Source organism: Anarhichas minor, unplaced genomic scaffold (genome assembly GCF_050575085.1).
Source record: "Anarhichas minor isolate MPS153535 unplaced genomic scaffold, ASM5057508v1 ptg000042l, whole genome shotgun sequence".
Lineage (NCBI taxonomy): Eukaryota > Metazoa > Chordata > Actinopteri > Perciformes > Anarhichadidae > Anarhichas > Anarhichas minor.
In genome coordinates, this window is record NW_027466488.1 from 11,885,348 (window position 1) to 11,912,500 (window position 27,153).

General features: G+C 41.7%; 1 protein-coding gene across 1 annotated transcript in view; it reads left to right on the plus strand.

Moving 5' to 3' along the window:
* The window catches only part of adamtsl3 (ADAMTS-like 3), a 206,137-nt gene that overhangs the window by 154,931 nt on the left and 24,053 nt on the right, over positions 1-27,153 (plus strand). The window contains 14 exon segments of the mRNA XM_076109776.1: positions 1,566-1,640; positions 2,783-2,940; positions 3,353-3,464; positions 3,650-3,788; positions 4,468-4,518; positions 6,631-6,841; positions 8,752-8,899; positions 10,078-10,162; positions 17,224-17,519; positions 17,608-17,737; positions 20,460-20,670; positions 20,786-20,965; positions 22,827-22,980; positions 26,953-27,153. The exon segment at positions 26,953-27,153 is cut by the window's right edge and continues 531 nt beyond it. Coding sequence (XP_075965891.1) covers positions 1,566-1,640; positions 2,783-2,940; positions 3,353-3,464; positions 3,650-3,788; positions 4,468-4,518; positions 6,631-6,841; positions 8,752-8,899; positions 10,078-10,162; positions 17,224-17,519; positions 17,608-17,737; positions 20,460-20,670; positions 20,786-20,965; positions 22,827-22,980; positions 26,953-27,153 — 2,151 coding nt within the window.

Below are 27,153 nucleotides of genomic sequence, written 5' to 3' on the forward strand. Positions count from 1 at the left end.
ATCTCAATCGAACCTCAACGATACTACCGGACATCAGCGTGTGTAGCTATATATTGCGACGTCTTCGGGCAGTAGAAGCCACACTGTCAAAATTTCTTGCGAAATTTTCTAGTTTTGTTTTATTATCTTCTTTTTTAGAGGGGTAATAAAGTCGAGTGTCATTGGCAGTGAGCTTGGCAGTGAGCTTGTAGCACTAACTCGTATGGACTCGTATGCTAACCCACCCAAATCGATCATCATGTTGATGGGTGGGTTAGCATACGAGTCCGCTGTTATATTGAGAGATGGATTTAATCTAATGTCAATGGAATCACTTCCTTAAATCTGACTAGAGCACTATCAGATTATAAGACATTGAGTAAAACCATTTAGAAAGTCTGGTAGTAAGAACTAAAAACTTTAGATAATTAGATAATTGTTTGATGAAAGAAGGTTCTATGGAAAGACTATTAAATGTTCAATTTCAATGCCAGAACAAGGTAAATGGTGTGGTTAATCCAATGGGTGGGTTTCTGTACACTTTGACAGAAGCTAATCACATCTAATAATGAGATAAATGCAGCTATCATAATCCACATCCACATGAATATTACAATCACCTACAATAATTACTACAACAACCGTCATCGCAGAAGCACAGCACCCACCTTCCAGTTCCCCTTCATTCAGCACTGTCAGCACTATTGCCGTAGTTAGCACTCTTAGCTATGAGCCGCCGGCTTGCCGGCGACATGTTGAGAGCCTCTTTAAGGTCTAAACTTGATAAAAACTCTGAGAATTCAGTCATCATCATGACATCATTGTGACATCATCCTCCTCCAGTTCCCGCATTTCATTTAAATGTTTTATTTCTGTTTATTTGGTTCTTAATGCGGTACACTAAACCAAATACAATTGGCTGTAGTGTTTTCCAGGCTGGATAAGAACAAGGCTTTCAAATGCGTCATAATTTAGTTTAGGTTTAGGTTTAAGTGATAGGCTTAAGTCGAAGATGGATGCAACCTACCTCCTCGATGAATGTGAGTATTAATATGCATGGGGGGGAGTGGATTTATTTCAGCTGACCAATTCTTCCTGACACAGCCAGATTTCTGAAAGACACAATAAATCAATATGATTATCTAACATCAAATAATTGACTTATCTTGAATTAGGGCCATCGCCATCTTGACTTTTTGCAACCACGAACGGAAGTTACCATATTCATAGACTTCCATACAATCAGTTGTTTTTGCAACCGGAAGAGTCCCCCCTGCTGGCCAGTAGAGAGAATGCAGGTTTTAAAATGTCCGATGGCTTCTCTCGGCTGAACCAGAGGTTGCGCCTGCAAAGAGTGCAGTCTACTCAACTGGAGTGATTTAGCACCATTCTTCCAGAATTCCCTCTCTTGGTGTTTTGATGATGAAAGTGGAAAATGCTTTAATATGTTGCTCCCAAAATCTCCCTAAATATGTTTAATTCCCAACTCAGTTGTACAGGTTTTTCCTGTATTCTGCCACCCTTGTAAATATTGAATTATACTGTATGTTAAAATGAAACCTTTCCAACCTTGTGTCTGCCTGCAGCTATGAAGACAGTGCTGGAGATGCCATCAGGAAGCCGCCTTCTCAGACTCAATGTCAAAGGACCTGATGTTATAGGTGAGTCACAACATCTCAGTCAAAAAAAAAAGAAAATAAAGAAAGAATTTCAAAGAATGATATTATTTTGGAATGTGTTTATTCCCCTTCAGTTTTTTTTGTCATAAGTCAGTGTGTCCGTGTAAGTCTGTGTGTTTTATGGAAAACAAATGCTTTGGCAAATACATTCTAAGTTATAGTTGTAAAATATGTACTAATAAGGTCTTAAAAGAGAATAATCAGATCACATAGTCTCCTGTAGGACGGATAACTCTATATATCCAATATTTGTTTTCCCAACTGTCAGCCTAGTAATCCTGTCACAGAAGTTTAATAAAAACATCATCTGGCGTTTCCTAGCCACAAGGCCTAAAGCAGGACAGTGTTGTGTAAAATGCAGTGACTAGCACAGCTCCATATATTTATCGAGGTCAGGCATTTAATTATTATTATTATTTACAGCAAAGCACACGTTTTTTTCTGTCAAAATAAATATGACATTCATAATGAAATGAGATGAAACATTCTGGACATTATGAAAGACTAACTATGTAAAAAGAAGAGCTGGCGGCAGCAGCAGTATCGCTACGATTTGTTTGAGATCACTGCTCACTCAGGCAGTGTGGCCCGGGCATTAGGGTTGCAAGGAGTGCTAAGTGCTACTACTACGTGAAGGTTGTTTGACTCACATGGATTCGAGGCAATTTAAGGGACATTTTAAATCCTTTTAAAACATGATTTTAAAAACAATGTATCGATAGTAGTCGCGGACATATTGATACACTATCGTTTAAACTATCGCGATATTAAGCTAAGTCAGTATTTGTGCTCAGCCCTATCTACATCCTTGTTTTGATCATTGATTTTTGAGTTTGTTTTGCTGTTGTATATTATCAGCTTTGCCCTACCTTGACTGGTGGTATCACTCCCCAACAAATAGTGTTTTCTAATTTTAATTAATTTTAAATCCTATGAAGTTAGAAGTTTTTCTTTATTTCTGTATTTGGGAGCATACACCACATTTCACACCCAGTTTGTTCATCATGATTTCTGCATTTCTTTTGCATCTTGATGAAGATATGTGAATATTAAGTTAAAACATAAGGTCAACATTGAAAGTTATTGTACAGTAATAAATGTCCATCTTGCTCTGTCTCCCTCAGTTATTGAAGCCATCTCTCTTAAGGGGAGAGTGGAGGAGACCAGTCTGGTGTCTACAGGCTCCTATGTGATAGGAAACACCTCCTTGGACTTCCAGAGAGGGACGGACAGGCAGACACTCAGGACACATGGCCCACTCAATGCTGATTTCATTATCAAGGTGAAACAAAGAAAAGAGAACAGGCTTAGGTTTATAACAAAACAGCCCTAGGACTTTAGGCTTCTGATGTACATATTTTATTAGAGATAGAATAGAAATACATCAGTCAAATTAAATACCATTTTGAGGTTGTTGCCAGCGGCACTATTGGTATCACTGTTGAAGAGGCCTTTAAAATCTAAACAGAACTAAATCGTCCTACTTGTAATGACTGTAGTTTCACAACCCCTTTCATATTGCAAATGTGATTATTTGTATTAAAACAAAGCTCTTCTCAGGAGTGCCCTATTAACATGAATCTTCTCCTGAGCTCTACTTTGCTCCTCTATTGAGTTCTCTAATCCTCTCTACCCTACACATTAAACATAACAATGTTCTTCTTAACTATTCATTCTCCCTATATGTTGTGCAGATGAAGTATGGAGGCTCTAAGGATACAGTTGTCCAGTTTCTCTTCTACCAGCCAATCAGGTACCAGTGGAGAGAGACTGACTTCTTCCCCTGCTCGGTTACCTGTGGAGGAGGTGAGGTGACCATCAGTCAGTCGACAGTAATTGTAAACAGGTGTCTTTGTGTTTGAATGATTATTTAACATTGTCTTAGTTTTCATTGATCCTCAGCTTTTGTATATCCAGCGTCATCTGTTGATAACTGCAACTTTTTACAGTAATGTACATTTAAACAGTCTGTGTCTGCTTTCCTCCCCCAGGCTATCAGCTGAACTCTGCAGAGTGCACAGACATCAGATCCAACCAGACCCTGCCCGAGCATCATTGTAACAGCTATCCTGAAAACACCAAACCCACACCGAAACTCAAGGAGTGCAATATGGACCCCTGTCCAGAGAGGTAGGGATCAATACAGGTTGTATTTCAGCCTGGTATTACTAAATGGTAATGAATAACGTACCCATTTTTTGCTTTTGCATGTCATTTCATGGCGTGGCAATGTAAGAAGCTCAGAGCAAGTGCTTCGGAAGTTATGTGTTCGAGCATGAACAGCGAGAAAGTGTGCGTTGGGAGGAGGTTGGGGTGTATGGATGAGTCAAACAAACACATGACTTTCACCCACAAAACCGGTGTTTAATGAGAACGGCTGGTAAATCAACATGCAAAAAGCTTTAAAATGCTGAATGTCCTTAAAGCTTGCGTAGGTAGCAATGGAACAAGAGTAAGCTAGATTTTACATATTATACAACCAAATCCCAGCCCAGTGTTGCCAACTCTTTTCCAATAAAGGTAGCTTGCAGCACTACCTCCAAAAGTTGCTAAATCTAGCAAGAAAGTCGCTCATGATAAGACAGATATCGAGGCTAAAGAGCAGTGCAAAGCATTTTCTCTTCATATCCTTGTACCCCTCTATTGTAACCTTGAAGGTCAAACTGCTATTAATAAGCACTGTGTCGGCTTACATTTATCATCTATGCTTTCTCAAGATTCGTATGACCTCATGACTCTCGGGCTGCTATCTGGATACCAGATAGCAGCCCTAAGCGTTCACTGTTTTGTGATATTTTGTCTCCTCCAGTGATGGATTTAAAGAGGTGTTGCCATATGACCATTTCCAACCTCTGCCTCGGTGAGTGACCTTAAGATCCTTCATTTTAAAAGTTACTTTACTATTCTTTCGTCTCTTTGACATATTTCCTGTTTGGACGTAGTGTTGGCTCAGATGTAACACAGGACGTGAGTTGGCGGAATGTGTCGAGAAATCTTTGATATTCTTGTTTGAATACATCCAATGAAGCACCCTGAAGTAACCAGAAGTAGAAGAACATAGAATATACACAAGACAAGCAGGAATTTATCTACATTAAACATTTACATAATATTGCAATAACATGTAAAGTTTACTAATCTGACAATTGGTCTAACCCAAGTCTTCTTGGAATATAAAAAACATTTTGATTGGACATTCTGACCTTTAGTAGTGAAGTTACTAACAATATATTTTTGCAACGTTTTGCAATTTTTTGGATTTTATCTTTTTCCTGTCATTTTTATTATTAAAGTGGATTTATGGACAAGCCATACTTGAGTAAAAGTAAAGATACCTTACTGGAAAATGACTCCAGTAAAAGTCACCTCTTAGAATACGACTTGAGTAAAAGTCTTAAAGTATCTGATATTTATTGTACTTAAGTATCAAAAGTAATTTTCTGATATTAAATGTACTTAAGTATTGAAAGTAAAAGTACAAGTAAATGCTGTTAATAAAAAAGCAAAGGGTCAGAATTTTGAGAATTATGAAGTTTATTCTTTTAAGTGCTGTGGCCACCATGACCAAGGACAAGGAGCTGTGTTGAAAATAATTGGGTTGGCTGTGATCCATCCAGGAGCAACAATGTTCAACATAATATATTGTACATAAGTATACTTTTGCATCTACTATGAACTTATCATCATAATTCTCCGAAAAGCAATATGACACTATGAAGGAGTTGTAACAGTGCGTTTATAAGTATGCTCATTCCGACTAGAGGATGTAGAGGGCAAATGCATAATATTGTATTCAGCAAAAAATATCCACTTGTGCATCAGGTCAGTGTTTTGAGAAAGGACACCTGCCTTGTAAACTCCTATATGGGCCTGATTTGAACACAATGGGCAAAGGTTTTGCTCAAGCTGAATCTGCAATTGGGCGACTGCTACCATCATAACTCGATCTGATCATCCACAACATGACTCAAATATCAAAACATGATCAATACTAAAGCAGCACCGAAAGTAACAACCCAGTCATTACTTGAAACTGAAAAATGTCCTGTTCATCTTCAAAAGAAGTTGGTTTTCAAAATTGCGAGAATTCAGTCTCGCTCTTCTTGGGCTGAAGACTAGTCCTGCGATGCTAAACAGCCTTTCACAGGCCGCTGAGGCAGGTAGAGGTGTGTTCAGCTTCACACACAGCTTGCGCACAGCTGGGAAGGATTTCCCTAATGCTGCGCTCTCGCGGCTCCTGTCAATCCTATGGTGTGGTGGCTAGCTAACGTTAAGTTAGCTAACGTTAGCCAACTAGTGCTGCAATGATTATAGCTAAGATGACTCAAATCAACACAATCTCACAACTGTCAACACTTCCTCAGCTCACTAACTCGCTAGCGATCCACGGGTGTTGGTCTTCGTCACCACCGTCGTTTGTTGCGGGAGTAGCAGGTGCTTCCATTTCTGCTTCCGTCATGAAATCAGTCATCGTAGAGTGGAATTCTGCTCATGTAGTCGCTCGCTAGCTATAGCATATAGCATCCTGGGCATCACTGGGAATCAAAACACCGCGGCTTTGAGAGCGCTTGTTTGCAATTGCGCATTAACGTGATTAACCAATGATTTAACTTGCAAGCTTGGACCACTGATTCGCCAAACCTGCTTGCTTGCAGTCTCTGTTCCACCACAGTCCCCGACGTTGGCCTCATGATTCATTTTTTTTCTAAAGATAGATTTTGATTTTGTAGCGAGTAACGAAGGTTTCAGGGGAAATGTATCGGAGTAAAAGTATCAGTTTTCTTTGCAAAATGTAGTGAAGTAAAAGTAAAAGTCAGCAGAAATATAAAGAGTAAAGTAAAGTACAGATATCCAAAAAAACGACTTAAGTACAGTAACGAAGTATTTCTACTTCGTTACTGTACACCACTGCCATTGAGTGACTTGAGAAAGCATTAAGTGAGCTTGGCCCTTGTTATGTGTGTTTGGGCAGCTGGGAGCAGGGCCCCTGGACCCAGTGCTCGGTGTCCTGCGGTCAAGGTGGCGGGTGGCAGGTTCGCAGCATGCTGTGCGTGGAGGAGGACACGCAGGGACAGTTCTCCCAGGTGGAGGAGTGGAAGTGCACCCACTCCCCTCGACCTATCACCCAACAGATTTGCAACACCTTTGCCTGCCCCCAATGGGTGGCCATGGAGTGGTCTCAGGTCAGTGAATCTGTTTATACCAGCCATAAAGTCATAGAGGGCTCTATTTGTATATATTTGTATAACATTTCTATTTTCAGCAGTTTTACTTTTGTCAAACATTGTCTGGTTTTGTACTATACTGACTTGTGCGTCAGTATTTGACGGCCTGGGAATGAGACCAGACTGAGATTTTCTGCTTTTCTATCTTTTCTATCATTTTAAATGTAATATCTTTGAGTTTTGGACTGTTGTTCCGACCAGTACAAGCCATGCTTAAACCTAACCGTAGAAAACTGTTATAGGCATTTCCACTATGGGCATATTGTAGACTGAATGATATCTATATCATTCAGTCTTTTATTTAAAATAAATAATATTTATTATTTCTTTTAAATAATAAATATTATTTATTTAATCCAAAAAATAATAATTTGATTAAATAGTTAATTTATTATTTAAAAGAAAATAACTGAGATATTGATCTAGTGGTTGCCAACCTTGGGGGCAGGACTCCCAAAAGAGGGAGACAAAATCAATCTTGAGGGGTTACAAGATCATTAACGCTAGAAGAAAGCAGAACAAATATATTTCTATAATCATGTGCAGCCTTTTTCCCGTTTCTTAAAAATTACAATCAATTTACCTTTTAAACAGTCAAATGAACTCAGTGACTTAACGAGTCACAACCAGTAGACTTTAAACCAGGGGTCACCAACCTTTTTTAAACTGAGAGCTACTTCAAGGGTACCGAGTAGTACGAAGGGCTACTTATTTGATACAAACTTCCTGAATAACAAAGTTGCACAGATCACCTTTTAATAATAATAAGATATGTGAAGAGACTGTTTGATCACATGTCAGTTAATTATTCCTCACAATAATTATTAAGAATGATTTCCACAACAATGATGGTATAGCTACACATACATATTTAAACATGCAACTTTTATTTCTGTTAATCTGTTTCAACATTTGAAAGTCAGAGGTATCACATCTCTGATATTTTTGTATCATCACATGATTAAAGCCGGTTACTTTTGCACATAGCGCCTGCTGGTGAATGATGCAGTGGTAATGTAGAAATTTTGGGAATTCTGGGTCACCTTTGCATTGCGCAATGAAGCCTGCATTGTGGGAGCCCCGTCTGTTGTCACCGACACCAGCTTTTCCAACGGTACCTTTTTCTCCACGAAGAAACTAGTAACCAGTCTCGTCAATAGCCGAGCGGGGGATCCAACCCTCCGAGGCGCGCGAGCGTCTTCGGGCGCCCGCGTTCAAACCTCTAGTCTGGGCCTTTTCGGTCGGATTGCGTTGCCTCGCCTCTACCTCCGCCACCCCTGAGGCCCTGTCCACACTACTCCGTTTTTACTCCGTATTTGCTACGTTTACACTGAGCACCCTAAGCCCCGCGGCCTGTTCCGAGGATTTACAGACCTGACGACGGGGTGCGCTCGCGGCGCGCGTCTGGCGCCAACGGGAAGCGCCCGCGATTCGGAACCTGAAAACCTAGTGCGGTGCGGCGGCCTCGTCCTGGCTGTCCGCCGTGCGCCTCCGGGTACCCAACTCTCTTATGACAAGAAATATTGTCATTTTAAAATCTACACTAATGCAAGCGTTTTTGATTAAAAAAGAACAGCAACTACAATTTTAGACGGAGCTCCATGGTGACTAGTGCTATTTTTAGAACATGTCTGCGGGCGACTCACGTGGTCCCTGCGGGCGACAGGATGCCCGCGGCACCGTGTTGGCTACCTCTGCTTTAAACTGGTTGGATCAAAAGTAGACTTGAAGGTCCACAAGCCCAAAATATTGGGAATCACCAATCGATAATGAAAATAACCGGTAGTGGCCACCCTGATGACTTGATCAATGCCAATTGCAAATTGTATAATATGTGATTTAGTGTGTGTGTTGCTGTCCCACTGCAGTGCACAGTGACGTGTGGTCATGGCCTGCGTTACCGGGTGGTTCTGTGCATCGACCATCGTGGGCAGCACATTGGAGGCTGTGAAGCGTCACTCAAACCTCATGTTAAAGAAGACTGTCTGGTCCCTATTGCCTGCCATAAGCCCCGAGGTAGGACACTATTCATTCCCAGAGAGCTGTGTGTGTGTGTTGTAAGGAAGCCAAGACCATAATGGACAAGTGTTTACAGCTCACAAATTTATGTGAGAGACAAATGTATAATACCTTATTTTTTGTGCATATCTTATTGTATAAAGTTCCACTATTGGACAAAGGAAGGGATGTATTTGAATCGGAAGCCATGCAAACACACATGCACACAAGAAATAAAATAAAGCTGCTAGAATGGCCCAGACGATCACCTGACTTGAATCCAATAGAAAATCTATGGAAAGAACTAAAGATCACAGTTCATAGAAGAGGCCCACGGAATCTTCAAGATTTGAAGACTGTTTGTGTGGAAGAATGGGCCAAAATCACACCTGAGCAATGCATGCGACTAGTTTCTCCATACAGGAGGCATCTTGAAGCGGTCATTACCAGCAAAGGCTTTTGTACGAAGTATTAAATATATTTCAATAAGCGTGTTCAATACTTTTTCCCTGTGTCATTCCATTTTATTACACATAACTTAATTTCTGAACGTATTTGTTTGGTTTAATTGGGTTGTTACCGACATCTGGTGAAAAGTTCATGTCAATAGCACCTTTAGAAATATATTTGCTGAGAAAAATGGTGACGTGTTCAATACTTATTTTACCCGCTGTATGCTGACAATTTAATGAGAAGTCTCTCAATTTGTTATCCTTACTCAGTGTGAAACCTGGGCCTGTTTAGATGAACACAAAGCTGATATCCTGGCAGAAGCTGAAGAAAGGCTCACACAAAGCTCTTCCTCAACAGCTCTTAGTCTATCTCTGTTTTTAGTTTTGTTGTCCAGGGCCCAGTTCATAGTCTGCATTTTTCCTTTTCAAATATTTCTCCATCGCTGTTCGTCTTGTCACCGCAACCTCCCGCATCATTTAATTCTACCATCTTAAATTAACAATGTCATTATTGAGCTACCTACTGCCACCCACTGGCATGGAAGAGTATTTAATTACTTAGTCAGCCACTATATTGCAGTCTCAGACGCTCAACAGTGGCAAATTATTTGCAGCAACTAAATAATTTTTTTTTGGACCGATTAAGTAAAACTGGACATTTTCCCGCGGCACACCACTGTGATTTTCAACAGTGGTTGAAAATCACTGGACTAGGGTGTAACTTTCTTTCTGTCTCTCTGTCAGAATCCCTGCCAGTGGAGGCCAAGGTGCCCTGGTTAAAACAATCCCACGAACTGGAAGAACAGCGTACTGCTACAGAGGACCCCACGTGAGTACGCACACTTACGCACACATTTACACATCAACAGCATGCAATGTTGTGCTCTCCAGTCAAAATGGCCATGCTCAGCTGTCTACAGAGACATAGGGCGCTTTCACAAGGCATAGTCCGTTTTAACCGTTTTGCTCTAATCAGATGAAATGATACTTTTTGTTTTTTTTCTATTTATTCTAATACGGTTGCACAGCGCACAAAATAAAGCGGCTAGAATTTTTTAAAGAGACACGCTAATTATTTTATTTTATTTATTCTTTTTTTCAGTTTATTTCCAATGACAAGTATGAATGTATGGATGGATGGATGGATGTATGTTTGTCATGCATGTATGTGTATGTATGAATGTTGTCTAGTAGTAGTATCTATATATGTGCCCCTTTTAGGGGATAGAAAACTTATAGATGTCAATGCAATTTGACGTGTCTTTTTGAAGTGACTTTGACAACTTTGTAGGTTTGTAGGTTCTTGTTAAACAAACATTTGTTTGATACACATGTCTAATCATTATTTTGCGACCTTTCCTTACTTATAAGTCGTTCGATGTTCTGTCATGCTCCTTCAATCTTTCCCCGTCCAAGTGGATCAATGACCCAACACAGTGGCTGGATATTGCTTCTTCTATAGATACAGTCAACAATACAGTACAGTATTTGATTGAATCAACAGATATCGATAGGCTTAAGTGTAACCAACCTGTTAAAAGGCAACAGTTTGATCTATTTTAGGCTGAGATTTTTTGGAGTCCAGTCTGATGCATCTTTACCGTATGACTGTACTGCAACAGCCGCTCAATCAAGCTAGCTATACAGCATCACTGACAGGGAATATTCATATGTCTTATTTTTCTTGGCGATCGCCACTTCATGAGCAGTCTGGCCTATTGCCGTATGCTAGGTGTGCGGTGATGTCATCCAAGCCGATCTTACTCCCAACCGACGCTTGGTCAGTGCCCCTCAGCATCTGATACCGACGCACCGCACTTTCATCTAACATTAATGTAAACCCATCCATGTCATTATTAGACCCTCAGAGCAATAGGAGTAGTGTAAAGTGTGAGATATGCAGGCCAGGAGGGGTCCACCTTCGTCCACAAGATCGCTGTTCGTGTAACGTGCAAAACTAAAAGTAAACGTTATTTACTAGTCACATGAGTGGTTTGTGTTTTTTTTGCCGAGACCTAACTTTCTGTAAAGAAGCAAGCTGATTTTGAAACGATACTTTGCAATTAACGAGTGGAAACTGACAGGCCATCCCGAGCACATCCAAAACGGATGCAAGAGGGGTACCTAGCGACATACTTTGAAGCGTTGGGCTATTGACCAAGCGTCGGTATTTGATGAGTTGGGAGTGAGAATGTGATTTGCCGGAGTCTTTCAATTCTATTCAATTCAATTTATTTGTATAGTCCAATATCACAAATCACAAATTTGCCTCGGAGGGCTTTACAATCTGTACCGCATACAACATCCTCTATGTCTGCGAGCATGTTTTCTGAGCATTTTTCCACGGCTTTTTTAACTGCTTTTGAACCTCATTTGAATTTAGAGGAGCTGGTCTCCCTTATTGATCAAACCTGTCAGACTGTCCTGGACTCTGTTACCCCCTTTAAAGACAAAATACCAAATAGAACACCCCAGCCCTGGCTAAATGAAACCACCCATGATTTAAAGAGCGACTCTAGGAGAAAGGAACAAAAATGGAAAAAAAACAGGTCTATTTTACAAGAGTTGGACAAATGCAATGAAGACTTATCAAGCGGCAGATGGTGCCAGAAATTCCTTCTTCTCCAACTTAATTTTAGCAAATCACTCGAATCCGAGAATTTTATTTAAGATAATCGACTCTGTGGTCACCCCCTCCCTCCTCCTGTAATTTTACTGATGCCTCACAAGAGATGTGTGAGCGGTTTTTAAACTTTTTTTACAGAGTCAAGGACATCAGGCAACAAATTACCCCCACAGACCGTGTTTTACATGTCAGTAGGGATATTCCTAGATATTTTAGCAATTTTAAACCTGTTTCGCTGTCCTTTTTAGCTGAAATCATATCCCGTATAAAATCAACCACGTGCAGTATTGATTCTATACCAACTACATTTCTTAAAGAGGTTATTAACACAGTTGGCCCCAGAATGTTATTGATTATTAACAGTTCATGAGCAACATGAATTGTTTCAACCACTTTTAAACATGCTGTGGTCCACCCTCTTTTAAAGAAACCCAATCTTGATTCCTCTGTACTTAGCAACTTTAGACCCATTTCTAAACTTCCGTTTCTATCAAAGGTTTTAGAGAAAGTGGTCTCAACCCAGCTTTTAGCTTTTATGTGTCATAACGTTTTTGAGAAGTTTCAGTCAGGTTTTAGAGCTTTACATAGCAGAGAAACCGCCCTCCTCAAGGTATCCAATGATCTCCTTTTAGCAGCCGACAGAGGGGAAAGCTCCATTTTAATTATTTTAGACCTAAGTACAGCCTTTGACACAACAGACCATGATATTTGAATCAACTGTCTTAAAACCTGGGTTGGCATCAAGGACACTACACTTAGTTGGTTTTATTCTTACCTTTTAGAAAGAACCCACTCGGTCACCATAGGTAATTTCTCATTCTCTACATCTCACATTACCTGTGGTGTACCGCAAGGTTCAATTTTATGTCCAATTTTATTTTCCATATACATGCTCCCACTTGGTCATATATCATCCAACGTCACAATGTTTCTTTTCATTGCTACGCAGACGACACACAGAAATACCTTCCCTTGAGACCTGATGACCCCAGAAGCCTAGCTGCTGTTTTAGACTGTCTTAATGATATCAACTGTTGGATGGCACAGTTTTCTTCATTTTCTTCAACTCAATAACTCAAAATCAGAAATCATAATATTTAGTCCCCCAAACCCTATCACTCCCATTAAAAATGGCCTTGGCCCCCTGGCCATTAACATAAAGTCCACTGTTTTTTATTCAGATTTAAGCTTCAAACCACTCGTCACAAAAGTTCTCTAGTCTTGTTTTCTACAAATTAGAACCATCGCCAAAATCAAAGGAATGCTCTCTCAACCTGACCTGGAAAAAGTAATTCATGCATTCATCTTTCAAGACTTGATTACTGTAACTCCCTTCTTTCTGGCATCAACCAAAAGTCACTCTCTCGCCTCCAACTAGTTCAGAATGCAGCAGCTCGGCTTCTCACTGGTTCTAAAAGACGACTTCCTGAGATGCTGAAAGCGCTGGACATAGTTGGGCTGTCCTGGCTGACACGCCTCTTCAATGTCACATGGGGGTCGGGATCAGTGCCCATGGACTGGCAGACCGGGGTGATGGTTCCCATCTTCAAAAAGGGGGACCGGAGAGTGTGCTCGAATTACCGGGGTATCGCACTACTCAGCCTCCCGGGGAAGGCTTATGCCAGGGTGCTGGAAAGGAGGCTCCGACCGCTTGTCGAACCTCAGATCCAAGAGGAGCAATGCGGATTCCGTCCCGGCCGTGGAACAGTGGACCAGCTCTTTACCCTCGCAAGACTACTGGAGGAGTTCTGGGAGTTTGCCCAACCAGTCTACTTGTGCTTTGTGGACTTGGAGAAGGCTTTTGACCGGGTCCCTCGGGGGTTCTTGTGGGGGGTGCTGCGGGAGTACGGGGTGCCGGACCCATTACAACGGGCGATCCGGTCTCTGTACGACTGCAGTAGGAGCTGTGTCCACATTCTCGGCAATAAGTCAGACACGTTCCCGGTGGGTGTTGGCCTCCGCCAGGGCTGCCCTTTGTCACCGGTACTGTTCGTGACTTTCGTGGACAGGATATCTAGGCGCAGCCTGGGGGCGGAGAACGTCAGGTTCGGGGTCGCCTCTCTGCTGTTTGCAGATGACGTGGTCCTGTTAGCCTCCTCGGATCATGACCTCCAGCATTCACTGGGGCGGTTTGCAGCCGAGTGTGAAGCGGCGGGATGAGAGTTATCACCTCCAAATCTGAGGCCATGGTTCTCTGCCGGAAACCGGTGGCTGCAGCAGTAAAGCAGGCGCTGCACCGGGCCGTCTTGGTGAAGAGGGAGCTGAGCCGGAAGGCAAAGCTCTCAATTTACCACTCGGTCTACGTTCCTACCCTCACCTATGGTCACGAACTCTGGGTCGTGACAGAAAGGACAAGGTCGCGGCTACAAGCGGCCGAAATGAGTTTCCTCCGTAGGGTGGCCGGGCTCAGCCTTAGAGATAGGGTAAGGAGCTCCGTCATCAGGAGGGAGCTTGGAGTCGAGTCGCTGCTCCTTCGCGTCGAAAGGAGTCAGCTGAGGTGGTTCGGGCATCTAATTAGGATGCCTCCTGGACGCCTCCCACTGGAGGTTTTCCAGGCACGTCCAACTGGGAAGAGACCCCGAGGGAGACCCAGAACACGCTGGAGAGATTACATCTCCCAGCTGGCCTGGGAACGCCTCGGGATCCCCCAGAATGAGCTGGAACATGTTGCCGGTGAGAGGGAAGTCTGGGTCAGCCTGCTTGGCCTGCTGCCACCGCGACCCGACCCCGGATAAGCGGAGGAAAATGGATGGATGGATGGATGTTTTCAAAGATGCTATATAAATAAAGTTATTATTATTATTATTATTATCCAGGTTGTAGAGGTTGGACAAAAGCAGTATGTTAATTTTGATCATGGTTATCCTTTAATCAGAGGATCAGCGGTTCGATCCCCTAGACTAGCTCCGCTAATCCATGTCGATGTGTCCTTGGGCGAGACACTTAACCCCAAATTGCTCCCGTAGGCGGTAGGCATGGGTATCAATGTTAGTTAGAGTCCTGATGGGCAGGTGGCCCCTTTTATGGTAGCCCTGCCATCAGTGTATGAATGTGTGTGAATGGATGAATGATGACATGTAGTGTTAAAGTGCTTCGAGTCCATTTACCATTTACCAATATAAATAGTCAGTGCTGCCTCCCTTTATGCTCACCAACTGGGAGAGCAACATATATTTGTAGGTATTTACTGCAGTGCACCAAATGTAGCTTACCATGCCCACCTATACGCACAGCTATCAAATATACTTCAAGTGTGTTTCAATGTACGTTTACACACATGGTAGCCAAAGCTACCATGTGTGTAAACGTACAGCGTGTAGCGTGTAGCGTTGAAGGTACTGTGCGTTAGTGTGCTCAATTCTTTCACACCTCATATACATGCACACACACACACACACACACACACAGACACAGACACAGCTTAGCCAGGGCTATGTGAGTCTGTCCGTCTACATTTCCTCTGTTTTCGCTGCTGATGATAAGCATGTGATTATTGCCTGCTGCTCTGGGCCTGGTCAGCTCTGATAGCCTCCCTGGGATCCATTAGCTCTCATAGCTCACACACACCTCAAACACCTTACACACACACCTTCGGCAGGTCCCGGCACATTTGTTATCCCATGCAGCCAAGCAAATCTTATGCAAGGCACATTCATTTGATGAGCTTATGAAGCTCAGCTCTGGTAGTTACCCCCAATGCCACAAACATATCAAACACACACCCCTGAACATTTGACTGGTGGCTCCGAAAAGCTTGGAGCATGCTGCTTAACTTGAATTGAAGAGACTGTTTTTATCAGAGAAACATATACATTATAGTAAGCCCCATAAAATTGCATATAAAAGTATACATCATCTGAAAGCTAGGAACCTGAAGATTAATTTGAGATGTAGCTCAGCGCTGTGTGTCAAGTTTCTAGTCTTAAATTTGTAGTAAACATTGTGTTTTGTGGGGCCTATTCAAACTCATAAGTGCTTAGAACATTATGATGGAGGTATATAATGGACATGTTAATCAATGTCTCAGAAATAGTAACATTTGTGACACTTAAATTTAAAAATAAATTTTCACTCAAGAATTGTTACAAATGTTCATAAATCCCACGAAAATCCCACATTAAGACACCAACAACTTCATCAACATTGTTTATAACACAACAGGGAGTCCAAGCATAAGACAAGAGACGAGGGGGAAAGTCCAGCAGGAACAAGACAAGGCAGGCAGACGGGGAAACCGGGAACAGGACAAGCCAAACGGGTGGGTAGAACACAATGATCTGGCAGTGAGTGACTGAGAGGCAGGGGTTTAAATAGTGGCTAGAACAGGTGAGGAGAGAGGAGCTACAGAAAGACACACAGAACACAGAAGGCAAAGCCTGATCGTGAAACCAGTATTGCCAATCTACCTAGGAAAGCCATACACAGCCTCTAAATGTCAGTTTCAGAGGACAGTTTCATGACGCTGTTCATCCTCCAGGTCACAACAGGTAATTTCATACAGGGAGGTCAAGTTTTAAGAAATGTCTCACTACAATGAAATGGCTACTATGGGACAGCGTTGAACACACATGAATACAATTGGGCTCAGTGAATCAACTGGAGTCTCAGCTTTCTAGTCATACCCAATTAATGCAATTGGAATAGGCGAAGACAACAAATGTATAAATTTGTTGTTTTCGCCTATTCCAAAAATGGTTTGCATGCAAACAACAGCAGGGTTTTGCCCCAAACTGCATGGGATTAGCATAAAGTGAGCTTGTTTGTACCCATAGAACACCTTTTTCATTCAGATATCTTGAGGAGAGAGGTTAAGGTACCCCTGTGAATACGGCCATGTCGGTTTTTCCCCTTACAAAATCACTGCAGCATTATTTAGCCCCCTTCCTGTCAAGTTGGTATGACATAGTTGGTAGCAATGGATGCCTTAATGGTAAATATCAGCAGCAACCAAGGTTTTTTATGTCATGCATCAATCTAGAACTATGTTCATTTTTAAATTACTCATACCACTAAAAACACTTTTTTCAATTGCTAGCAGGTGGGACTTAACGGTTTTACTAGAGTCCGGTGTAGTCTGTTAGCCATTGTTTTCTGTCCATCTTGTGCATTCTGTCAATTTAATCTGTATTACTGATTACTGTAAATCTCACTGTAATTCCAGCTGATTGCAAGTGCTGTTTGGCTACCAAATACAAAAACTAATTTAAACATTTAAATGCTGCGGCCCTTTCTGTATACAGAATGTTTTACACCCCTGTGTTTAGATTTGTACCAGGGCCCTGGTCAGCCTGCAGCAACACCTGTGGGCCTGGCAGGCAAAATCGGGAGGTGAAGTGCCAGGTGCTACTCTCATTCACCAAGACGGAGGTGGACCTTCCAGAGGAGGAGTGTGGTGAAGAAAGACCACATCTGGAGAGGCCATGCAACCCTGGGCCATGTACCAAAGTTCCAGGCATCTCTTCAGGCCTCCAGGAGCATGAGTCCCTTAACATACAGACAAAGGAACTGTACAGCTGGGACTACAGGAGCTTCACTGTTTGCTCGGCCACATGTGCTGCTGGTGAGGTTTCTGAAATGCATGTTGGCCATTGAAATGCTCTGGACTTTTGTCCATGTCCATCTGATTCTTGTCTGTGTTCTCTGCCTAGGGAAGCAGACAGCAGTTGTGAGGTGTGTTAACAGGAAGCAGGGTGAGGAAGTGGAAGACTCTCTGTGTGATTCATCCAGCAAGCCCCCAGTAATGATCCGCATCTGTTACCCAGAGCCATGCCCCCCAAGGTAAGAAACCACAAGGTTACAAGCCACATAAAACATTTTCAAGTAAAACCAGACTAATTGCCACTGTCAAATGGCCATTTAAATTGATTATGTTGATATAGCACCATTATGCCGGCACGCCAATGTTAAAAATCTGTGATCATTACATTACAGTCATTTAGCAGACGCTTTTATCCAAAGGGACTTACAATTCAGATTCTATCACATTTCTACACCGTAGGCACAGCTACGGGAGCAATTTTGGGGTTAAGTGTCTATCGGAGCCGGGGATCGAACCGCCGATCCTCTGATTGAAGGACGGCCCTGCTCTCCACTTAGCGCCTATAGCATGCAGGAGAAGTTTGCCTCCAGGACTTCTTATATCCCTCCATCCATCCACATTTTCGGAAAGACAACCAGGCAGAAAAGCTAATTACATGCAAGATTATTGCATGACTAGAAAATATATATCACATTTTACTTTAATTGCAGCGATCGCGTTGCAAAACAATTGCTTTCTGTCAGGCCAGAAGAGTTTAATGTGATAAATACTACCTGTGCTATTGTACAGCAATACGTGTGAGCAAAACAAACATGTTCATGATCATCCTCACTCTCCTCGGAAGAACACAAAGACGATCCCGCTGCTATAACTCTGGAGCAGAATCCAGGACTACATTTATTTTGCAGCATTGACATTGCCCCTTGCGCGCAAATTTGCTTAGAAATATACCTCTCGTGAGTGTGGCTCAGTGGAAGAGTGGGCTCTTCAATCAGAAGATCGGCGGTTTGATCCCCGGCTCTGCTCGTCCATGTCGATTTGTCATTAGGCAAGACCCATAACCGCAAATTGCTCCCGAAGGTTATGCCATCGGTGTATGAATGGGTGTGAATGGGTGAATGACATGTAGTGTAAAAGCGCTATGAGTGGTTGGAAAACTAGAAAGCCGCCATACAAGTACAGTCCATTTAACATTTACCAAGTCCACTCTCTGCTTGATTTGCCTTTTTTGTCGACATTACGTACGTTAGACTTTCGCTTTCATTTGATGTGTAAATCTTGATTTACTTATTAACTACCGATGTTACTCGAGCTGAAAATTGACCTGTGCATATGGAATATAGTGATCAGAAACCAGGATAGGTGTTGACATGATCAAAGGCCTGTGTCACGCAGCTGTCTGCCTTTCCTTGAGTTTCCTGGCCAATTAACTGTGCGTAACACACCACTGTGTAAAAGAAATGGACACAGCCGTCATGCCGTCACCCACTGTTTTTTGGGAGCCAGATAGTGAAGTTACAAGTTAACTCTAAGGTAAATCATGAATTCACATTAACTGTGATATTATTTGGGATGCTTGTTTTGGTTAGCCACAAATTAGCATTTACCACTGTGGTTCTTTGAAACATTCCTGTGCTCCAGCACTTTCACTTTGAGTGTGAAAGGGTCAAAGTTATAAGTTGTAAACACGAGCAACACCTATTGTCAAGTTCACGGCTATGTAAATGTGGCCTACACAGTGCCATGGTTACACATTGCTACACCTCTTTCCTGATTGACAGGTCGCCGCGTTAGCGACTTATCAATCACAAGGTAGCCACGCATTAAAGCATACGCTGCTTTGTTGTCGTTTCTACCCTAAATGAGACCAGTGTGCGAAACAGACTGACAATGTCATTGACACTTTAGACCCCCTGAAAGCCTCAATAGCAAATTTGTGGTGTGTGTGCAAAGTGTGTACAGCCTAATTGCCTTGGCTTGCATCCATGATTGCCACTGGGTATTTTGCATGCTGAATGGTACCATCATTTACTTAATATCATCATGCTGTATTGAAAAAGACTTAAAACTCACGATTGAGCCCATAAACTCATGTTTACAATGTTTACTGAGGTAATAAATCAAGTGAGAAGTAGAGTCATTTTCTCATTGACTTCTATACAATCAGACTTCTTTATGTAACCAGAGGAGTCGGCCCCTGCTGGTCAGTAGAGAGAAAGCAGGTTTTAGAAACGTTGGCTTCACTTTTCATACCTGGAGGAACAGTTTGCCCAATTCTTTAAATGTGTTATTTTTAATAATAGAAAATGCACCAAACTACATCTGATCCAAATACAGTTATAGACGACCACAAACTTGTTGGCTGATGTCTGTGTCACCTGTTGAAGAAATGCTCTTTTTTACCTAATTATTTTATAGTGCACCAGTGCTAATGACTATCTTTAACATGCATAATATGATCCAATTTTAATAAAACAACATTCCCACAGGATTCGGCTTTTTTATTTTTACAGAGATGATATTTTAGCTGCAGTATGATTTTTACTTGCCTGCTAAAGCAGTGTTATGACATCCATAGTCAAGATTCAAGTGACAATATTTATAATTTTCATCTTTTATTTTCACATTTCACATAATGTTTCGTGCGAGAAAATAACTAAAATGCCACATTAATGACATGAAACAATCTTGAATGTTCTGTTACAGCTGTGCATCATGAGTGATTAATGCTACTTAAAATGATGATGGACTGACTGAGTATGAATGCTTCATTTTCAGATTCATGTTGCCCTGATTCCTCTATCCTCAGTACTATACATTTGATCTCTTCTGCACAGGGTGGGTGGGAAATGACAAGACAGAAGGAAGAGATGTAATGGACGAAATGGAAAAAAGTCTCCACTTCCATAGTCCATCCTAATATTTAGCAGTATTTTGTGTCTGACCTCTTATCTCTTGCAGATGGGAGGTGACAGCATGGACCAGCTGCTCTGCATCCTGCGGCGTTGGCATCCAAACCAGGAGTGTGTTTTGCATGCGTCTGTTGTCCGTTGACCAGCAGGATATTCTGACTGTGTCAGAGGACGAGTGCAGGGAATTCAAGCCTGCCATCCTGCAACCCTGCAACCAGGTGGACTGTCCTCCAGCCTGGGAGACAGAGCCTTGGCAACAGGTGTGGACTTTGTTTGTGTGTATGTGCTTAAGCATTTTATTATGTGTGTAATAAGAAATCTGATAAAACTCCTCCATTCATACCTCCATGTTCATTGTCTGCTTCCTTTGTCCAGTGCTCCCAGTCCTGTGGTGGGGGTGTCCAAGTGCGGAAGGTCTACTGTCAGCAGCTCCTGTCCACAGGGGCCCATAGAAGGCTTGGAGACAGGGCTTGCTGGGAGGGCAAACCTGCCACTAACAAGGGTTGCAGCAACATTGACTGTCTGCCCTATTTGTCAGGAGGAGAATGGGGAAAGGTGAGCTCCAGCAAGCGGAGGAATGAAAGAAATGAAGGAAAGCTGGAGGGTTGCAAGCTTGAAAAAAAGTTGCTGTTTTCAATATATTATAATATTCAATATTTCCAGAGAAACATTAACTTTGAACTAAGGCCCAAGCAAGTCTTCATTTATAAAAGTAACAGCTAAATTAGCTAAATCTGTTATTTTCAGTGGAATCACAGCCAAAGTTTTCTGTGACTAGGGAACTTAGGTAGGCTAATTGGTGGCATTAACCAATAGCAAAATGCCTCGACAATGCTGAAATCTGAGGGAAAGAAGAGCCAGAGAGCCCTGAACTGTGTTACGCCATCCACGTTTATATAATCCTGCTCAGCCCATATACCCATATGAATACACACTGCTCCAAATACATCTCTTGAATGGACTGTTTACTTATAGAGACCTGAAGTGAAAGTGGAACTTCTGGCATGAAAATCATGGATGTAGAAGAAACAAACGTAGAACTTTCATCACTGTTTGTATCCTGGGTGAAACCATGTCAATGCTGACTTCTTTTACTTTACTTTTGTTATGCAACTTACATACTTAACGCCCAAGTTTTGTTGCCACAACCTAACCAATTAGTTTTGTTATGAAAGTAAACAAAAAAATTAAGTAAACCTAGGTTGGACTTTTATTTTGAAAAGAGACATGTACATCACTTTTCCTGTTAACACCGAAATTAATTTTACAACCAGTGGTAACAGAAATGTCATACCCAGGCGGCAACCTCGCGATTTGAGAAAGTGCCTTAAAATTGCATTCTCTCTACTGGCTACCATGGGGTGACTCCTCTGGTTGCAAAAATAAGTTGTATGGAAGTCTAAAAGAAAATGTAAACAATAGTCCCATTTAGAGTGAAGTAGGCAATAAAGCAGGATATGCTTTTGGGCGTGGCTACCTTGTGTTTGACAGGCCATCCAAATATGGTCACTTCCGTTCACTATTTGCAAAAAGCCAAGATATGGACGGCCCACATCCAAGATAGTGCCAGTAGCAATGCCGAAGTCGAGGCTTCAAACCCGCTGGGTCTAATTCCTATATACAGTCTGTGGTCTTACCTGACAAGTGCAAAACTGTCGCTAAAGGGGTACCTAGAGAATCATAGTCTGAAGCGTAGGGCCACTGAAAGAGTGGCAGTAGTTGACGAGTTAGGAGTGAGAACGTCTTGGACATGCTAGTAAATTTTATTGGGTGTTGAATTTTTGTATGCTAACCATTGACTTCTACAAAATATGAAGGTTTCAACATCTAATATCAATTGTAGATTGTATCTCAGAATTTCATATCTCACATTTCACTATTTGAGGCCAACCGATGCCATAAATACTTATTGAGAGACTTGAGCATTGAGTTATGGAAGATAGTTTAGCAGCATTAGAAATGGGCCAGCTAACTATTCTCCAACTAACAGTCAGCAAGCCAACTAACTTTCAGAGCTATTGTGTTGGCTGGCTAGTGTGTTGGCAGTTAGCTTGCTCGTTACAGAAATGAACTCACTTGCCCGACCACTTTCTGGAACAATGCTTTTAAAACTAGCATCCTGAAAACACAAAAACATGGACCTGAAAAAATTGACATTAGTATTGATTTTATATTTGGTGTCATCTCATGTTGAATATCAACGTCACCTGGATGACTTTAATGAAAACACAGAGAGTACTAATTGATAATGATTTATACAGGCGTGACATTTCAGTTTTCAAAGTGAAAAGATGCTTTACAGAGATTTCAGAAGTTTATTAACTTTGATCTGACATGTAGAATATGTCAAACCCGTGGAATTATGTTTGTCACAAACATTCCTGTACTATTCAATCTACTCTATTTCAATCTGTAGTGCTCGGTGTCCTGTGGTTTGGGGATCCAGCGTAGGGAGCCACTGTGTCGCCAGTGGACAGCCATGGGCAACCAGGTGACGCTGGCCAGGGAACTGTGCTCAGGGTTGCCCCCCCCACCACTCGTACGAACATGCCGCATGATGGCCTGTCCCAGTAAGAACACACACAACCACATACACATTTTGTTATACCTTTATGTATTATGTTCTCATTCGAAACACACATTTACATGACATTCAACTATGTGGTTAGATTAGTCTAAATATTAATGAATGCACACAGAAATATTAATTGCTTTTAGTTTATATGTAATGAAATATTTTTTGTGAAGTGAGTAATTTATATATGTGCATTAATTAATATTGAGACTGATCTGACCCCATAATCAAGTAGCATGTCCTCCAATGTGTCAATCTGTTTCTTTCTTCACAAAAGAAGCTTCAGGGGCCGATACAACCGAGACGCGTCGCGAATTGTTTTCCTGCCGTTCGATCCTCTCTTGCGCCGCGGTTTTCAGGCGGTTTTTAGACGTGCTTGAAAGTTTCAATATTTTCAACTTTTCAGCGCCAGGCGTAGAGTCGCTTCACTAATCAATGTCACACTTGAGGCAGCCAAACAAATCAAGCAAAAGGCGGGCTTTATTATTTTACCACTGACTTCCTGTTTTAATGCCGGTAGATGTGGTAAGAGAGGACATTGATATTTGTCATTTTTAATGATGATGAACTATATATTTCTTCCCCTTCTCCTCGTTCAATAACAGAGCAACACAGCAAGCGCTCGATGTCTGCATTAAATCAATTTGTTCCCCGTTATTTACGTTTGATCGCCTGGTTGCGCATGCACCCCTGCTCCACAGGTTCATCGGCTGTTTTGCCTAACTCGCTTTGCCAACAGGCGTTTTTGAAGCGGCAGCACCTGTTGTGAGGTGTCTCTGTGTTATCGGCCCCTAAGGGGCCAATCCATTACCCTTCACTCTAAAAACACAACATGACTTTACCGCTATTTTTGCATACCATTTGTGCTGACTGTGCACTTATCCTGAAACGGCATGCTGTCAGTTATTTCAGTCAATGATTAGCTTAGCAAGTCTACAGAGCTACCAGTCACTTATTATTTGGAGAGTCTGGAACACTTAAGCACGCCTGTTATTACTTTTTGTTAGAGCAGTTATGTTAAGTTTGTGATACTTACATGTTTTGTTCAGCAAGATAATCTTCACAAATGAACATGATTTTTATTATTTTAAACATGAATGCAATCAGCAGAAGTAAAAAGCTAACTTTAGGCTATAAATGCACTACACCACAGTTGCATTACTTCACGTCACCGCTACTTAACTAAAGGCGGACTAGTTTTCGGCGAGATGATGTTTAGTAGTTGAGTATACAGTATTTGCAGACTTATTTAATGTTGAAAAACAACCTCTTAAGCAGACCTTATTTCAGGCATCTAACTAAGAACCCATTTGAAAAAAATCATTGACTTCAAGACCTGTAAAAAGACATTTGAAAGGCGTACCTGAGGTGGAATTGAAGAATGTTCTGCTTTTCTTTATACTTGGGGCGAATTCATAAAAGGTTAAACCATACAAATAGCGTCTCGGGCTCGTTCGCGATTTGCAAATATTTAATAATGTATTATGCAGAAATTTGGGTAAAATTGGTCCCTCTCTATGTTTAAAATAATCATTGCAAAAAAAGTCCAATTCACAAAGATCAGTGCTAAAAGCCACATGCGATTTCATGAAATGATTAGCCTTCAGAGAGTGGGTGGTAACTGAAGCGCATAAGGGGTGTACGCTCAAAGGCATTTATTTTTGGTTACAGTCACTGCATTGCAGTGACGGGATGCAATGACAGTCATGAAAAATAAGTTAATAAATCTCCTCTACAAAGGCTTGGTGGGCAGTATTAAGGTATTATGCTATACCAGGGAAATAAGAAATCGGTATAATTCTCAATACCCTCTGCTTTCTACTGTACTGTAATAATATGATGTACTTTTGTGCACAGCACACGCCACCAGAGATTGGTTTCTAGGGTGTAAAGGGCAGCTGTGCTCAGAATGATGGCGACTGAATGTGTTGGGTTTAGTCTTCTTCAACTAAATTAAATAACTCCCAAGGCTTTCTTGCCAGCAGCTGATTAAATTGAAGTGGTTAGTTAGCCCTGACGTTATCCACAGCTTTGGTCCATAAGTGGAGTATATCTGTGAATGCACTTCAAACATTTAATTTCTGACAGCATCACCAGAATGGGTCTATTAGCGGAACATAAAACAAATGGACTGGACAGTGAGTCCTTGTCTTCACAGAGTTCAGGGAGCCTCCCACTGCTCATTCAGACCGTGCCAAAGTAGCTATCGCTGCGTATATGTGACCACACCCGATCATATACTCGACAATACAGATTTTAAAGCATATGGTTGAAGTGCTTGAGTCCCACTAAAATGTACGTTTACATGTGCATTTAGTGAATCTTTTGTGCCGGCCGTGTATAAATGAGCATACGCTACAGCCCAGCTCAGGAATTATCAACAGGTCTTGATGGAGCATTGCAGAATCAGAAATACTTTACATAAACATTACAGACAGTTCTGTTGTGTCTTATTTTTGTTATTTATTATTGACAATATGGCATTATTTGAGTGACTTCACTGTTCCAGAAGAAGTTAGCGTAGATGTTTCAATTGCATTAGTTCTGTATATCTGGAGAGTATTTATTCATTGAAGGAAAATCAAAGGCGCTGAGGGATTTCTTGATGGAAAAGATGTTTTGCTCGTCTCCCGACTCGGTTCGGTACAAATTTTATTGACAGAGAGTTCATCCAATCACCTGCCACATATTTTTTGAAAGGGTTCCAAATGACAGCAGCGGGTCAGGTTACTTGAAGCAGCTGTCATGAATATCGGCCCGGTGATGAGGCCAGGACATGACGGGCTCTGACGAAGTCCTCGAAGCAGCTACTCCCTCAGGCAGTCAGTATAGGCAAAACGCCATGTGCTTAAGAGATGTTCAGCAGTGATGTGTGTTGCCTTATATACTGTGGGCTCTGCACCTATTCAAGTAGCCATGTCCTAATTGGCCCATTATGCTTCTGCAAATTGAGGGCAGAACCTTTGTTAGTTAGAACATAAAGTGTCAGCATGTGGGAACAATATGGATGATTCATCAAACGTAGGTCTCGCATCATCTTCCCCCTACATGGTAGTTCCTCTCCCGTGCAAGAGCAAAGGAAAGAGAGGAGGAAAAACGAGGCTTGGGCACAGCTGAGACCAGCTGTCTAAGTTGTGTTGAGTAACTGCTGATGAAGACCCAACATTTCCAACACATTTTCACGTGTTTATCACCAAATTAGCGGAGCTTTTTTAGCGGCTATTTTTCAATTGAATAAGTCTTTTAATATTGCAGGGAGGAATAGTAAGTAGCAAAAATATTTGCAGACCACAAAATATATCTGATCACTATCAGATCAGACAGGTTGCTTTGAAGTGTCAAGTGTGAACACACATATGCGAACACAGCTGAGTTCAGAGCTGGCGCATCCGATCACAAATGTTGCATTGAAAAAAAACAGTGTTACCGCAGTTTTTGTAAGGTCTACTGCAAGCTTTCCGAACAGCTTCAGTGTTCCTTGGCATAGATTCCCTCATTTAGCTTTTAATGACGGTGGTGGACAGTGTGTTTACACCTTGCTTCAAAGTCTCCCATGTAGATATTGAGTTGGGATCAAATCTGGTGGCTTGGAAGGCCATCATTTTCATACTTATCAAACCATTCACTCTGCTCTTGTGCCCTGTATGGAAGTATCTGCATTTACTATGTTTCTCCACTCATTTTTTAAGCAGGCCTATCCATCCAGTAATAATAGCTATGGCCTTGAATTGCTCTCCCATTTTTCAAACCATAGTTCAACAAATTTTAAGCACACTGTCGGGTAACTAAAAAACTCAAGGAAGTCATTTTATTGTTGGAACAGTTGAATTTCTTTTTCCAATGATCCGTCTCTTTCTACTTTTATTAACTTCTGTCTTATTAAAAATTACAGATCCATCCATTAATTTGTAAAATTGTTGTCTGCATTAAAAAAATTAACCTCTCACTTTCCTATTACCTACAACAGAGACGAGACCCAAAGAAAACCAGAAGGTTCTGTTGAAGAACCAAGTTAGACAGACAGTGAGACGTCCACCAAAGACCAGAGGCTATGAGGAGGGGGTTAAACAGTGTCCACTGCTCATGGATTTGCACAAAATCTACATCCAAACTCGCAAGGAGAAGCGCCTCCACCTGACTGTTGGTGGCCATGCTTACCTCCTACCCA